At 37.9% G+C, this 16585-nt stretch overlaps 1 protein-coding gene across 1 annotated transcript; it reads left to right on the forward strand.

Moving 5' to 3' along the window:
• The first annotated feature begins 985 nt into the window (after positions 1-985).
• WBP11 (WW domain binding protein 11) lies at positions 986-16065 on the forward strand. The gene is made up of 12 exons (XM_065887347.1): positions 986-1129; positions 2872-2998; positions 3518-3549; positions 4420-4513; positions 7344-7540; positions 8451-8584; positions 8775-8974; positions 9571-9762; positions 11734-11838; positions 12271-12561; positions 13698-13880; positions 15052-16065. Exons 2-12 carry the CDS (start codon positions 2935-2937, stop codon positions 15483-15485), a joined length of 1926 nt encoding a protein of 641 aa, XP_065743419.1. The 5' UTR covers positions 986-1129; positions 2872-2934; the 3' UTR covers positions 15486-16065.
• Positions 16066-16585: the final 520 nt, after the last annotated feature.

The following is a 16585-nucleotide window of genomic DNA, read 5'->3' on the forward strand; positions in this document are numbered from 1 at the left end:
CAGTCTAAAACCAAATCAAGAATTTTCTCAAACAAAGGTTAAATCAGGTAAGGGATCAATCTTATCAGTTAAGCCCACATTTAAATATTTTCTAAAAATTAATACATATCTCCGTCAAGATTTTGGAATATTTATAACTGATAGTAAGAATCTAACATTTTCCTATAAGTGATAGTACTGATTTTTTTTAATGTTTAAACTCACCTTTAGGGGGAAAAGAGTCTTAAAGAGCAGATAAAAGATAAGGAAAGGACGAAGATTAGAGTTAAGGGAATAATCCCCTTTGGTGACATCATAAAGGATTTTTGGTGGGTGAAAAGACCAGAAACTAAAAAAGCCAATATAAACCCACCTCCACACTCGTAAATTTAAAACTGTACAAATATCCCCATATTTCCTCTTCAAAAACACTAATCCTGTAGATTAGCACTCTGGGATTCTAACACGGGCACTGAATTGCTTAAGTCTACAAATATTCTTTGTGTAAAAACAACTACTGAACTTCCAGACGCACGGCACGCTAGCGAAGTGTATCTTCCAGGGATTCGTTTTCTAACGGAAACTCCCGAAAGATCGCACGCGCTTACGTCATGAAGGAAACAAAAAACCTACAATACACAATTCAAGGTGACAGGCACAGCGCTAAACCTTTCCCTATCAGTTATCCGCAGGCCTCTGGCGTCTCAATAAATGGAGCTCCCGGAAATTAAGTCGGAATGCCTGCGGCGAGGTAGGACAGTGGTCCCATCAGCCAATCATATATCCCCCCGGGCTTCATTTTCATATTCTTATTGGGCTAGGTAAGTGTCAATCAACATGAACCCCTTGTACGGCGTAGTGAAGGCGGGCTTTTAGTCTATAACCAACCAATTCGGTACTGTATTGTAGCGGAAGACACTCTGGTCCTGGAGTCCTTGGTTACTCTCTATGGTTCCAGGGCGAAGAAACGCTGAGATCTTCGGCCCGTAGGGACAGGAAGTGACGTAAGGATGGCGGAGGGGCGCGAGGTTTCAAGATGGCGGGGGCTGGGGGGCTGACTGAGAGGCAGAGGTGAAGGGCCCTACGAAGTCAAAGAGGCCGAGAATCGTCTCCTCCCCGCTTCTCACAGTCCCAGGAGCCCAGCAGAAGTGTGAGTGTGCGGGATCGTTCCGCTCCGTTTTTTCATCTTTCCCGTCTCTTCCCGGGGCCCACGCGGTTGCCTCAGGGACACCAGGCCCTTCCGCCCTGCTCTTCCTCTCAGCAGTTGGGGTCTCCGCGATCGCGGACTAGGGGATCCCCTGGGGCGGCGCGGCGTCCAGCGGTCAAACGGCTGACTTCGCCCGGGTCGGTCAGCGCCGCCTCCTGACGTTGCCCCGTTGGTTGCCTTAGGCTTGATGTCCTGCACCTCGAGGCAGGGTCAACTGTCGCTGTGGTTTTGGCAGTTGCTAATGCTGTTGGCTCCTATGGTGGACCTGGGCTCCGTCCCTTTGTAGCCTCTTGGACTGTTGAGAGTTCCCCTGAACAGCCCCGTGACCCGATTTCCCTATCGCCTCTGCTTTGAGATAGAAAAGTAGTCTGTGCATGCAGACTAAGACTCCAGTGTTTTCTGTAAAAATTTTCTGTACTTCGTATCTATTCTAGGTTTCAGGTGTAGGAGAGGAGGGTTAAAAACACGGGCCTGAGGGTAATTGGAAGAGGGAGGCAGAAAAGATCCAGGCCATCAAAGATGTAAGAGCTTCTATTTCTGCTAATTTTGCTTGTTTCCGCTTCCTTCTCCCTCGCTCCCGGTTTTTCTGAGAAGGAAACCCTTGACAGGGCAAATCAGTTGCCACTGGAACAGCTTGGAAGCTTTTAGCAGAAAGCAAGGCAGTTGAACAGTTGCTGAAAGACGCATTCACCAATAAACTTGCCTGACAGAATCTTCATGAAGGGAAGGTGTAATTCTGTGGTCTGCTAAAAAATCTACCTCATGATCTTACCTTTCCCACCCTTGAAAAGTGTCCGCTTTCAAAAGGAAGGAAATTTATCACCCTTTATTATTGGAAAGAGCAGGTATCAAAAAGCTAAACCTCATTCATTTGGAATGACAGGAAGAAGGGATATAATAGTGTTTTGGTTAATTAAAATGTTGATTTATAAAATAGTTCCCTCAAACACAGTTATCCCTTTCGTTTACCTTAAAAAATACAAATCAGGAGTCAAGTAGGCATTATTAATAAAATATCTTAATGTTGATGTTTTTAGAAGATCTCTCATATAATATCACTACTTTATTTTGAATATTTGTGTTTTTAGTTATGGTTTAAGCTTCTGCTTGAGCGTCAGGAATTACATCTGAATTAGAACTAAATCTGAATTAAATAGGCTTAAATTAATGAGTTCTTACTGTCTTAGAGATGATGGGAATACATGCCAAGAAACCGTGGAGAGAGGCAAGGCTGAGCTATTTGTCGTTGAGCCCAGGTCATTACCCTGTTACCTTTTTATTCCTTTTTCACCCTACATGTAAATAAAGGGAGGATATAGGAAAAGAACTAATGGCTTCTTATCTACATGGTTTGTCATATTGTTGAGGCATTTTTTGATTGATTTTTTTCAATTGACGAGTCAGTGCTGTGATCCAGAAAAGAAAGTTAATTGACGACTTAATGATATTCATAGTGGTCTTCAGACCCATTACCATTATGTTATAAATAATAATAGGAATCTAATTTTTTGTGGTTAGAGAAGTTGAGGCTGTCTTTCCTGTACACAAAAGTCAAAACTGGGAAAAGAACAAGGTCTTAATAATAAGTTTCTTTTCAGAGATTGGTAGGAAGAAAATTTTATAAATATAAAAAGGAAGAAATTTTGTAAATCTAGGAAAAATAAGCTATTTTTTTGTCTTTGCAGGTTTTTAGGTTTTGTTTTTGTTTTGTTTTTTAAACAAGCAAGTAAACCACACAAATTGTCAACATGGGACGGAGATCTACATCATCCACCAAGAGTGGAAAATTTATGAACCCCACAGACCAAGCCAGTAAGTGTACATTAATGTGGAATGTTGAAGAAGAGGGGTGGTAAAAACTGTAAGCTTTAGGGAGTGTACTTTATTATTTCTTGATTATAAGATCAGCAGTGTTAGGAGGTGTCAGTTGTATAAAGTTATCTAGTGTTCTAGTGGGCACATGATTAAAACTTTTAAGCATGAAAAAAAATTAGTACCCGTGTTTCTAATTTGATTGACTTGCCAAGTAGAATTGGCAATTCTCTTTGTATTTGGAATTTTGAACAAATTTCTTGCAAGTTCTTATTTAGTATTTTATGACATCTTTTCAGATTCATAGTTATTTTTTAAGGAACTTAAAAATGTCTTGAGACATTTTTGGTTGACATAATTGGAAGGGTGCTATTGGCATCTAGTGGGTAGAGGCAAGAATGCTGCTAAATACCCTGCAGTGCACGGGGCAACCTCCGACAGTAATCTGTATTAAATTGGAGAAAATGCTAATGTTCAGGATTTTAAAGTTTTATATTCCTTCTCTCTCCCTCTCTTAAGGAAAAGAAGCTCGGAAGAGAGAATTAAAGAAGGTACGATTTCAGAAGCATCCTGTTAGATATAAATGTAGTTTGGCACATCTTGTTATTTGAGATGAGTGGATTTAGAAAACATTTCCAGTTATTTTCCAGAAAAGATATTTTATGCTTCTCATAACAAACCGTAAGATTTACTAAGCCAAAATACTATACTTAGAAACTGAACTGAAATAATTTTGTAGATGAGCTCATGATGGGTTGCTGTAACATGGTTTATTTGATTACCCTTCCCAGTGACTTAAATAAATACTTAAAAAAATAATTCTCTTTTGCTATTTATTATAACATACTTCTTTGTTAGAAGCCACTGAGTTAGTGAATGGAAGTAAATGTGATGATAAATAGCTTTGTACATCCATTTTCTTGACTATGTAGTTGTTGAGTTTGTGGCAAAAAGCTTCCCCAGAAGAAGAAAGGGTTTACTTTTTAGTATCATACCGTAACACATTGAGAGAACCTAGTTTTTTAGTAGTTTTCAACTGTTTATTCTTGTTTCATTGCTGACATTAAATTTCTGCAAAATTTTTCTCTAATGTATAATTTTAGAATTTAGCTACAAACTTTGTTTTAAGGAAGAAAACCCTTAAAATACTTAAGTAACTGCTAAAAGTCTCACAAGGTTAAAAAGAAATACTTGCCTAAGAAAACACTTCTCATAAATAACATTTATCTTTTTGTCTGAAGTTGAAACATTTTGGGGAGTAAGAAATTAATTACATAACTCTGTTTCTGGTGGTTGAAACAAGTGATCAGAAACCAAGGAGAAGTTCAACTTCAGTTTACATGGATTGTTGAAACAAATTGAAACGAAAACTCAGGAGTGTTCAGCTTCTTTAAATTCTGCTCTTTTTTCATTTTTCTAAGAACAAAAAACAGCGCATGATGGTACGAGCTGCAGTTTTAAAGATGAAGGATCCCAAACAAATTATCCGGGACATGGAAAAATTGGATGAAATGGGTAAGAATTTATAAAGGGCTGGATTTTACAACAGGGATAATAGTCTGATACATGGAGGCAGGCAGGTAATGAGTGAAACAGCACAGACACAAGAAATATAGAAAAGCTTATGGCATGTGATGCTTAGATTTAGTTTTAGAGTTAGAAGAACAGTGGGGTGAGGGGCTATTACAAACTGGAAAGCTCATCTAGAATAAGAGGGAAGCCATTCTTTAGCTTTAGCTAATTGTTTTTTATAAGTTAACAAAAGCCCAGTTTGGCTTGCTCATTTTTTTAAGAGAATACTAAGTCTGGATTTTGAAATCACCTTGGGGTTTTTTCATTTTGTATTTTAATACTGGCAACTACCATTTAAATCTAAATATTGGGCCACCGTGAATATAAGTCAATTTCCCATTTTTTCCAATGAGAAGATGCAAAGATAATTGACCACTTAGTAAGGATATAGAAGAAATCAAATACTTAAATTTTAAAAACTATCGTATTAGGATTTCTTCCTTTTTCACACTTAACAGAATAATTTTATCCAGTCTCATGTGCATCTTCAATATCACTGCTTTGTCGTAACTGGAATCACATGAAATAATTGCATGTTGTCTTTTCTTGTATCTGAGTTGCTTGAGAATCATCTGTGATGCTGCCATTGGAAGTTTTATCCTAACTCAAAAAAAGTTTCTTTAGTTTAACCAAAACCTCTTCAAAATAGAATGCAGTTTTACCAAGTTCCAAAGATCCTATAACATATTTAATTAACCTTTACTTCCCTTATTTATATACTTATACTTGCAGGTATGTGAGGGAAAAAATCCTAGAAAGTATTTTTAACAGAACATTATACAATTAAGTAAAAGTAGGAGTCAGAATGGTGCAAAGTGGCTTTAGGTAGTTATAATTAATACAGAGGACAAGTCACAAAATGGATTCCATATTCAGCCCATTCTCTTAACTTTAGAACATGGAGTTTTTCATTTTCCTTTTTTTGTAGTAGCTTTCAAACATCCAAAAATAAAATAGTCTAGCTAACTCCATGCTTTTCAGCTGTCAAATTTTTGCCAATTCTGTCTTCTGCCCCCTGCCGTTTTTTTTTTAATTGCATGTTAAAGTGATCTTTACAAGTTTTGTTTACAAAGGTTTCCAAACAAGTTTGGTGGTTTGCCTAAAAAACAGAGATAGTGAGTAAAAGAGATACAGTGGAACTTCTCAATGATGCATTAAATGGGGTTCAAAAAAATCCAGTTATGTGGGGTTATGGTATTACAAGCTTTCTGAAATAATGTGGCAGAGCCTCTGCAGCCAGCCTGGGCAAGAGTTCTGGGTCAGGCTGTATCATCTCGCGTCTTTCCCAGTTCAGCTATAACTGATTCCACTTGTTGCCTGTTCTAAATATTGGTAGGGACAATTCCTAGCCCTAGGATGTCAGGATATTACCTACTGAATGACCCCAAATTGTATAGTAATAACTGAGGTTTATTGAGCTCTTACCTTGCTACATACTAGGTTTTTTCCCCACGTTTTCATTTAATCTTCATGACAACTGTTTTGGGTAGGTGTATTGCCCCTATTTTACAGATGAGGAAACTCAGGCACAGAGACGTTATGTACCTTTCTCAAGGTTATACTGTTAGGAAGTGGCAGAGCTGGGATTTAAAGTCAAGCATTTAGCACTTTCATTAATCACACTAGGAATAGTGTGGTTTGAGGCCATACTTATGGTTTTGAGTAAGTCATCAAGGTTAATAGTTAACAGGATTTAAGAAAGATGACAATTAAGCTCGTGATTCTTTTAAGAAAAAGGAAGGAACACTATTCATCAGAGCTCTAATTACAGTTTATAAAACTCAATACAAACTAAGCAGAAAAAAGTATACCTTGACTCCCATAATTGGGAAATCCTGGAGGGAAGCTTGTCTCAAAAACCCAGATATCATTAGCAAGACTGTCCCTCTGTCTGACCACTCTCTATCAGCATAGTGCTAGTGAATTTCTTGGTATAGAAGGTGGAATATGTGTGTGGAATTAGTGGTGGTTGAGAGATGAGGCCATAGACTGCTCTAGTTTTATTTCATTCCTGCTTGTGAGAGCTTCTCTCTCCCATATTTAAAATCTCAGAGGAGGATCTGGTCCCAGTTTGGATCGTATGCCGATTAATCTCTGAGTCAGTTACTGGCAAGGGGGATGGAGGGAGGCAGGTATGGTTGACTAGGCAGGCCTGGGAACCCTGTGCTAATCTCTCTTGGTCCCTTTTAGGGACCTGAAATTAAGCCCCATGTTGAACACATGGGAGAGAAAGGCTTATATGGTAGCTAGACAAGGAATACTAACCCATATAAAAGTAATAGTTGAGTGGTAAGCCAGACACCACTGGATATTTTATTTGTGTTCTCATTTGATCATCAGAGCTTGATTGTGAAGTAGTTGATGTCTCCATTTTCCAGATGAAGAAGCTGAAGATCAGAGAATTCAAGTAAAATGCCAGAGATCTCAGAATTAAATGACAGAGCCAGTGTAGCATGTAAACCCAGGTTTGTCTGACTGAAGCTTCACTATATCAGGTTGTTAGCATAGAGGAGTGAAAATTGATTTTTATTACAATGATGATAAAGTCAATTAGGTGACATTTCTTAGAAAAGAAAGTAAAATTAATGGCCTTCTTAAAGGGGTGGAATTTTAATAAATAGTGCATTTCTTTTGACAAGAATATATCTGGTGTCTGGATCCTTTTGAACAGTTTTAACATATAAGGAGATTTTTATTAAATGATACAGCCTATTGATACCTAGACAAAGTGACTTTTTTGTATTTAATTTCATAATCTGCTCTTTTCTCTCAGAGTTTAATCCAGTGCAACAGCCACAGTTAAATGAGAAAGTGCTGAAAGACAAGCGTAAAAAGCTACGTGAAACCTTTGAACGTATTTTACGACTCTATGAGAAAGAGAATCCAGATATTTACAAAGAATTGAGAAAGCTAGAAGTAGAATATGAACAGAAGAGGGCTCAACTTAGCCAATATTTTGATGCTGTCAAGGTAATCAAGTTTCTTTTCAGAGCTAAACTAAAACTTTATGTTTAGATCTGCTCTTAAAGTTGTTCATGGGAGACCTGATCATGTTGAACCACCTCCTCTTGGCAGTTTCTTGTCAATTAAACATACACCTACCCCATGAGCCAGCAAATATAAATCTGTGTATTTATACAAGAGAAATTGACCTACCTGCCAATACAGTAATAGCTGAAGAGTGAAAACAGCCCAGCTGTCCATTAAGAAGATAATGGATAAACTGTTATATATTCATAAAATTGAATACTACTCAATGATAAAAAGGAATGATCAACTGATACTCAAAACAACATGAGATTTAAACAAAATTTTTTAATGGATAAATCTCAAAAACATGCGATCCTTTCTTCATGGTATGATTCCACTGAATACCAGGCAAAACTAATTTATGGAGGAAAGATTTTGTATCAGTGGTTGCCTTGGGACAGTGTTAGGGATTGATGGGGAGGGAGTATGGGGTATATGCATTTGTCAAAACTCATTGGATTTGTACATTGCATTGTAAATTTTGCCTCAAAATAAAAATGTAAAAAAAAAAACAAATGGTATAATTTTGGTAAAGTGGGTAGTATGGGTTCCATTTTACAGATAAGGAAGCTAATGTAACTTGCTTAAGTCATACAGCTCATATGTGACAGAAATTCAGCAAAGGCAGACTAATTTTAGAGCCCACGCTCTACCACTGAATATATATTATTCCAAAGTTTCAGTTGATTGGCAGTCTTTAGCAATGTTGACTTGCAGCTTTGTATTCTTGTTTTTCATGATATTTGTGTTAGGTGGAAAGCAAATCCAGGTTCTGAAACAGCTGATGTTGAATTTTTAGTGTTGAGTTTGGGGATTACTCTTATCTATTGAAAGATTCTCCCTGTTTCAGAACGCGCAGCATGTGGAGGTGGAGAGCATTCCTTTGCCAGATATGCCGCATGCTCCTTCCAACATCCTGATCCAGGACATTCCACTTCCTGGCGCCCAGCCGCCCTCCATCCTTAAGAAGACTTCAGCCTATGGGTAAGGAAGTGGTAACAGTCAAACAGCGTGTAGTAGAAGCGTCTCTTGACTGTCCTGTGCCAAAATTAATGCAGTGGGGATGTAAGCAGTTCCTCATTTGATTAGATATGAAATGAGAAATCCTTTGAAAATTGTTCAGAAGAGGAAGTAGATACCTCATTAATGTGATTACTGTACATTTTCTTTACAGACCTCCAACTCGGGCAGTTTCTATACTTCCTCTTCTTGGACATGGTGTTCCACGTTTGCCCCCTGGCAGGAAGCCTCCTGGTCCTCCCCCTGGTCCACCTCCTCCTCAAGTCTTGCAAATGTATGGCCGTAAAGTGGGCTTTGCCCTAGATCTTCCCCCTCGTAGGCGAGATGAAGACATGTTATATAGTCCTGAACTTGGTAAGGAGTTCCTTTTGCTCTTAGAACCTTTCCACTATCATTTTTTATGTTGGCTGTTGAACCATCTTGTTCACCACCCTCAGAGCTTGGGAAATAAATGAGGATAGCATGTACATACCAACAGATGGATAAATCATAGAATCTACCCAAGTAAAAGCAGCATGCATAAGGAAGTATGGAAATGTTTGTTGTGTTTTAAATTAGACTTCTTGAAGATGTCACTCTCTTACCATCAATTCCTTAAGACTTGGATAACTTGGATACCCATTTCCCTTTTAGCTTTATCATTATCAGACTAGAGCATCATTGTATACAGTCACAATGATTGTGTATGTGCATGTCTGTATATAACCTTCTAAGTAGAATTTGTTTTCAAATTTGAACCTTTTAGAAGGAAATCTTACATTATCAAAAAGAATTTAAAACGATTGTCAAGAGAAAATATTGTCAGACTATATGAATAGCTGAGATCATACATAGAAATTTTTAAAACAAATTATTTTGAGTTAAATAGCCTGATTTTCTATATTTGGGGGTACCATGTAGTGGAGGATCCACATGTATAACTTGTTCCCGGCTTCCTCCTCCCTTTTCAGCTCAACGGGGTCATGATGATGATGTTTCCAGCACCAGTGAAGATGACGGCTATCCTGAAGACATGGATCAGGATAAGCATGACGACAGTACTGATGACAGCGACACCGACAGATCAGATGGAGACAGTGAAGGGGATGAATTTGTGCACCGTGATGATAATGAGAGAGAAAACAACGAAGAAAAGAAGTCAGGTATGTGCAGATGAAAATTCCATGATATTGATCAATAAGAAGCACACAAGCTGAAGGTCCTGATTTATTAGTGGATCTGTGAAGGTAATTGTGAGGTCCTTGAAAGGAGGGATCAATGCTTTATTCATCTTTATATTTCTAAAATCTCAAAGTTGTTGACACATAGTAAGTACTAGATGGATAATTATGAGGGGGGGAAAAATCTAAGCAGTATATGTAATTTAAAAAAAAAGCCTATGTGGTAAAGTCCACTTTGGGGGGAAAAGATAGCTATTCTTAGCTATTCAACAGCATAAAGATGTTCTGTCATGGATATGTATAGGAAAGAGAGAATAACCACATAATTGTATCAAGAAAACCACATGGTTGTTTTTAATGAGTCTGTTTAAATATCTACATTCAAGCCCTTTAAATTTTCTGTGCTCTTACATGTGCTCTTACATTATCTTACATGAACGAGAACCATAGTTAACATAAAGGTACACCTGTGAGTGGAGTCATGATTTAATGGAAACATGTCATACTTATAATGTGTGTTATGTGTTTGTTTGATTATGATAAATTCAGACTGAGTTACATATACTTTTAGAAAGAAGCTATGGCATTCATCAAGAAAATTTACAAAATGTATAGTTTGTCACATTTCAGTAGTCTTGGAGCTTCTTTGGTAACTGTTTTTGCAGGCTGCAACACAGTATGTATTAGTAATACTACTGATATTAGTATTAACAATGATAAATTTTTCTCCTGATATTTCTTAGGAAACATTATTGCAAACCAGAAAGCTAGTTTAAAGGGGTGGATAGAGCTGGTAATGAAAAATGATAGAGGACACTTAAGGTAGGACCTAGTACTTCAAAATATTAATAGAAAGTTGCTAGAGCCACAGCAGTTCTTTTTTTCTCTAGACTGCAATCATTTGCCTCATTTTCCTTTTTTTCAGCCAACTAGTTTTTTTTGTTTGTTTTTACTGGTTAGTTTTTCTTATGTATATTCATCAGTGCACATGTGCTGGAAATGGTTATCCTAACTATAATTTGACATTCAGCTAATAATTGAGTTTCTACTATATGCAAGGCATTTTTCTAGACACTAAGGATACAGAGTAAATAATACTGAAGCCCTGCCCACGTGGAACTTCTATCCTCCTGTAAATGTTTACCGTCTAAGAATAGGAATGCTCCTAATACTGCACCATTTAGCATGTTTAGGTGTCTAGTGGAGAGCCCTTGTCAGGTTAAGAAGGTTCCTTCTAGTCTAAGTTTGCTAAGAGTTTTTATTATAAATACTTCGTAAGTATCTGTTGGGATGTTATTTTTCTTTCAGTTGTTTATTGTAATGAATTATATTCATGGCTTTTCTAATGTTAAACCATTTTGCATTTCTGGGACCAATGCTGCATGTTTATGATGTATTTTTCTTTTAAAACACTATTGAATTCAATTTGCTTGTATTTTATGTTGGCCAGCAGGTTAGTTTTGGTATTAGGGTTATGCTAGCTTCAAGTTGTGGGTAGCATTCCATCTTTTCCTGTGCCCTTTTACAGTAAATTTCTGGAACTTAACGTTTGGCTGAATTTTCTTGTAAAAGGCCAGGTGCCTTTGAGGGGCTTGCTCTTTGACTACCATTTTAATTTTTTATGTTCTGATCTTATCACTTCTTTGACCAATTATAAGTAATTTATATTTTTCTAGAAAATCATCTATTATTTTAATCTGGGTGTTTGATTTTATTGGCATAAAGATGTTAATAGTATTCTTTAAATTTTTCAAATTTGTAACTTTGAAATCACTGTAGCATATATTTACCATCAGTTGGCATTTGATTTACTATCTTTAATATGGCTATGTCTCTCTGCCAAGTAGTGGGAAGCAATTATATCTAGTACTTTATAGCGTTTGTCTTATAGTAAGCATAAACTGAATTTTGTTGATCCCAGTCCACTCCATTCTCCCTTCTCTGACCCTTTAGGTCTGAGTGTGCGATTTGCAGATATGCCTGGGAAATCAAGGAGGAAGAAGAAGAAGAACATGAAGGAGCTGACTCCTCTTCAAGCCATGATGCTTCGAATGGCAGGTAAGGCAGGGAAAGAACAGTGAATCGCCTTTTGGTATTTCCTCCTGCCGGTTGCTTTACATATATTTTCCTATTTAATATGTCAGCAATCAAGTAATAAATCCTTGTTTTTCAAAAGTCAAGGTTTGGAGACATAATCCTTTTTCAAAAGTCAAGGTTCAGCTGCCCAAAGTTACATGACTAGTAAGTAGTTGGACTGGCATTTAAGTTCAGGTCTGTCTTGTTCTAAAACTTGGGCTCATTCCACTCTGCTACACTAGCATGGATAAGTAGAATACTATTTTATTCTTGCGTTATCTAAGTATTTTATTGAAGAAGACTTGATTGTTGATTTTAAGAAAGCATTTATTGAGCATGTGTTTCAGGCATCGCTGTTTTACAGGCTGTAAGAAATGAGTCAACTCCATGTGCCTGGTTTAAAATTTCTTTCAGGTCAGGAAATCCCTGAGGAGGGACGAGAAGTAGAGGAATTTTCAGAAGACGATGATGAAGACTCTGATGATTCTGAAGCAGAAAAGCAGTCACAAAAACAGCATAAGGAGGAATCTCTGTCTGATGGCACATCTTCTGCTTCTTCACAGCAGCAGGCTCCTCCACAGTCTGTTCCTCCTTCGCAGATACAAGCACCTCCCATGCCAGGACCACCTCCTCTTGGACCACCACCTGCTCCACCTTTACGGCCACCTGGACCACCTACAGGCCTTCCTCCTGGACCACCTCCAGGTAAGCACTTACACGTTGTAAATAAATAAGTCTAAATGTGGTTAAAATGAAGTTATTTCAAAAAACTTGCATCATTAGTGTTGATGATTTCTTGTTTCCTCCTAGTGTAATTCCCTAAGAAATCAAGATTCTCAAAGGATAAGCACAACTTGCTCATTCCTACAACATTGTTTGCAAGTCATAGTACTTCTGACAGCCATCTTTTTCTCCAGAGCTCTTCCTTTTTCAGGGTTAGTTCTGATTTTAGTCGGCAGAAACCTGGAGTATGTAACTGGGAGTTTCTTTAGTATTAGGTTTTTTTTGGTTTGTTTTGCGGTACACGGGCCTCTCACTGTTGTGGCCTCTCCCGTTGCGGAGCACAGGCTCCGGACGCGCAGGCTCAGCGACCATGGCTCACAGGCCCAGCCGCTTCGCGGCACGTGGGATCTTCCTGGACCGGGGCACAAACCCATGTTCCCTGCATCCACAGGCGGACTCTCAACCACTGCGCCACCAGGGAAGCCCAGTATTACTTTTTAATATGACAAGTTGACCCAGTTCTGAGTTGGTAGCAAGCAGGACTAGAGCACAGTAAATACTGTTGTGTATCCTTCTTTGGTTGGGAGTTTTTGGATATCAGTGTAATCATTATAGTTAGAGACAGAGTCATCAGTGTTAATCAAGTCTTTGGCTTAAAAGTTTAAAAAAGTTTATTTACAACTTGAAACAACATGTAAAACTTGTTGGCTAATTATGATTTTAGTCCTTCATCCTGCAGTCAGCCAATTAAATCTTCAGTTGAGTTCATCCTCTTCTGATTGGTGCAAAGCAAAATTACCTTTCTTATGACATTCTCAGTGGTCTTTGTCTGTATATCTTAATGAGTTTCAGGGGATCCTTAAAGCACCCTGCTCTATATTCCATTTTCAGCTTATATTGGAACCATTTAAGAAGTCTCATCCTCATATATTTCCAGCCCGTCAGAGCTGTGATTTTGTCAGTGCTGGGAAATAAAGAGAAATGGTCCATAATAAATGTTGAAGTTACCTGATTTCAGGTTAAAGTGATAAGTTAAACTAAATCTCAGTCACCTTATACCACAGTTACTACTTCGAATATATTTGTTTGACATTAACTAATCACTTTTCTCTTTTTAGGAGCTCCTCCGTTCCTGAGACCACCCGGAATGCCAGGGCTCCGAGGGCCTTTACCCCGACTATTACCTCCAGGACCACCACCAGGTCGACCCCCTGGCCCTCCCCCTGGTCCACCTCCAGGTCTGCCTCCTGGCCCTCCTCCTCGGGGACCCCCACCCAGGCTACCTCCCCCTGCACCTCCAGGTGAGGCATTGATTTCTATGACAAAAACTTGTCTACTATATATCTCATTTGCTCTAAGACGTTTTCACATTTCAATATCCTGAAATCAAGGGGTATCTTAAAATGGTGGTTTTTATTTGCTTTTGGCGTAGATTGAAGTTGAGTTCTTCCAGATGGTATTTGCCTTTGATTCTACCTATCACATGAGGGACTTTTTCCAGCCAGAGAACACTTTGGATTAAATTCTTCATTTAAGACTTTTTTTTTAGGGCTACACTTAGAATTGTGAAGTCATGCCATACATCTGCATGAGTATCAACTGAGTTTACAATCACAAGGGAGATGTTTTTTTCCATTCTCTTTACCCAGTATCAAGGTTAGATATGCAAATTTCCTTGTGATCTTCTTAGATGTGACAGGTATGTATGGTTTACTACACTGACTGTCTCAGTTTAATGTGAAGGTCTCCTTTTAAGCTCCTCAGCTTGGACTTGAACTTTTTTTTTCTCTCTCAGTGGTATTTGGAATAATTATGAGTCTGTATAAGCAATAGCATCTTAGGTTTGAAGAAATTTGGTATTTTATAATCACAATCTTAAAAGAGGCATTTGGAGAAATTAAATCTGCACTTCCTGGTAAATGATGATGGTATGTCTGAGCCAACAATAAGACATGAATTCTTTTTCAGTAATGGTGACATTTTGTGATTAGATTTTCTCATCCCAGGGTTAAAATTATATTTCCTATCCATTGAGTTACCTTTTGAGGGGGAGAAGTGTTGTGCAAATCAGTAAATAACGGATGGGAATCAAATCCCCAACCTTCGTTCTGATAGCATCTGCGATCTACAGGTAGAATAGAATCTTGGGCTGTCAAATTTCAGATTTGACAATTTGAGATCATATTTGAAACCAGTTGATATTGTTAATTTTACTTTGTAAGTTTAAAGGAGTACATTATTGAGAGAGGAAAAAACATAAGTACAGGGATACAAACAGAAGGTGAATACTGTTTTATAAAAGATATTATTTACTATCAGAATATATTCCTAAGTTTCAAATAGCAAACAACATGATTTATTTTCTATAAATTTTCCATTTAAAAAAATTGTCAACCTATGTTTTTAACATCCTTAATAGTAGTTAAATTTTATCCTTGTGGTATTCATCTGCCCGTTTTCTCCTTCATTTAGGTATCCCTCCACCTCGTCCTGGCATGATGCGCCCACCTTTGGTGCCTCCACTTGGACCTGCCCCACCTGGGCTTTTCCCACCAGCTCCTTTGCCGAACCCGGGGGTTTTAAGTGCTCCACCCAACTTGATTCAGCGACCCAAGGCGGATGATACAAGCGCAGCCACCATTGAGAAGAAAGCCACAGCAACCATCAGTGCCAAGCCACAGATCACTAATCCCAAGGCAGAGATTACTCGATTTGTGCCCACTGCACTGAGGGTACGTCGGGAGAATAAAGGGGCTACTGCTACTCCCCAGAGAAAGTCAGAGGATGATTCTGCTGTGCCTCTTGCCAAAGCAGCCCCCAAATCTGGTCCATCTGTTCCCGTCTCAGTACAAACTAAGGATGATGTTTATGAAGCATTCATGAAAGAGATGGAAGGGCTGCTGTGACAGCTTTTGATGCTAGAACAGGCTTCTGTTCACATCAGTGGTTCATGGAGAGAGAGGCCCTTGTTCAACTTAGGTGAAAGAGCCACTTTCACTGTCAGGGTATTTTTAATTTCAGTTCAAGGAATATCCTAAAGTTTAGCCTTGTTCAGAATTTACTGCATATAAAAGAGGGTATTTCATTCAAAATAGATTGGTTATTGAAGCAGTGCTGCTAACATCCATCCCCTTTCATACCACCATTTTCATCCCACTTCTTCCCCTACTCCAGTTCCTTAGAAACTTGTCATCAAGGGGATCTTTGTTACTTATTTGTTTTGATTCTCGTGTGCTGTGGGCACTGGAGTAGAGATTTCTAAAACACCAGTTTATTTCACCCCATCTTGCCTTTCATGTTTGAGTTATTTTTAATGTTTTCTTGTAAATATTTTGTAATATTGTAGTGAAATGGGTCACAATGTCATTTCCTAATACAAAGCAAGATATGTGGGAAGAAAATGTACAATTCTTTGATTAAAATTATTTCCCACTGACCTAAACTTTAAGTGTTTCATGGAATAAATAAATAAATGTTCTACACCAAGACATCCTCTGTGTTACTGATAACGTATAAACATAATATCTGTTTTATGGGCAGAAAAGAAGCAAGTATTTAAAACTTGGGTTTAAGGAGCTACCATTTCTGGTATGGAATGAGAATTTTATTGAAAACGTGGTTAACATGTTAAGTTTTAAATTTTAAAGGATGAATAAGAGATAATTATTTTCCTTTAGGTTTATTATATATTAGCTTTGGAGAAACTGAGAGGGTTTATATATTGCTAAAAAGATGAATCTTTTTCTCAAAGATTACTTTCTTCTCCAGAGCTCTGTGAACTGATACTAGTGAATGGCAAAAGGTTCTTTTAAATCATTTCTAAACTATCAGCCAGAAAAGCCTGCTACTTTTTCTTTTTTGAATTTGTCATTTATATGAGCCTTTATTATTAGAAGCACAGAAAATGAATGAGAATGTTTAACACTTTTAATTTGCATTGATGCTTTCTTTACAAAGTGTTTTAATACCTATCCAGTCATCCTGGGGAGGTATTTTCCCCATTTTA

This window comes from Phocoena phocoena, chromosome 11 (assembly GCF_963924675.1).
Source record: "Phocoena phocoena chromosome 11, mPhoPho1.1, whole genome shotgun sequence".
Lineage (NCBI taxonomy): Eukaryota > Metazoa > Chordata > Mammalia > Artiodactyla > Phocoenidae > Phocoena > Phocoena phocoena.

What these genes read in the sequence shown, in the direction of transcription:
- WBP11 (XM_065887347.1), top strand. Translation starts at nt 2,935, where the DNA reads ATGGGACGGAGATCTACATCATCCACCAAGAGTGGAAAATTTATGAAC. An exon ending in GGAAGAGAGAATTAAAGAAG is followed by an intron (nt 3,550 to 4,419) that starts GTACGATTTCAG and finishes CATTTTTCTAAG; the next exon opens with AACAAAAAACAGCGCATGAT. An exon ending in AATATTTTGATGCTGTCAAG is followed by an intron (nt 7,541 to 8,450) that starts GTAATCAAGTTT and finishes TCCCTGTTTCAG; the next exon opens with AACGCGCAGCATGTGGAGGT.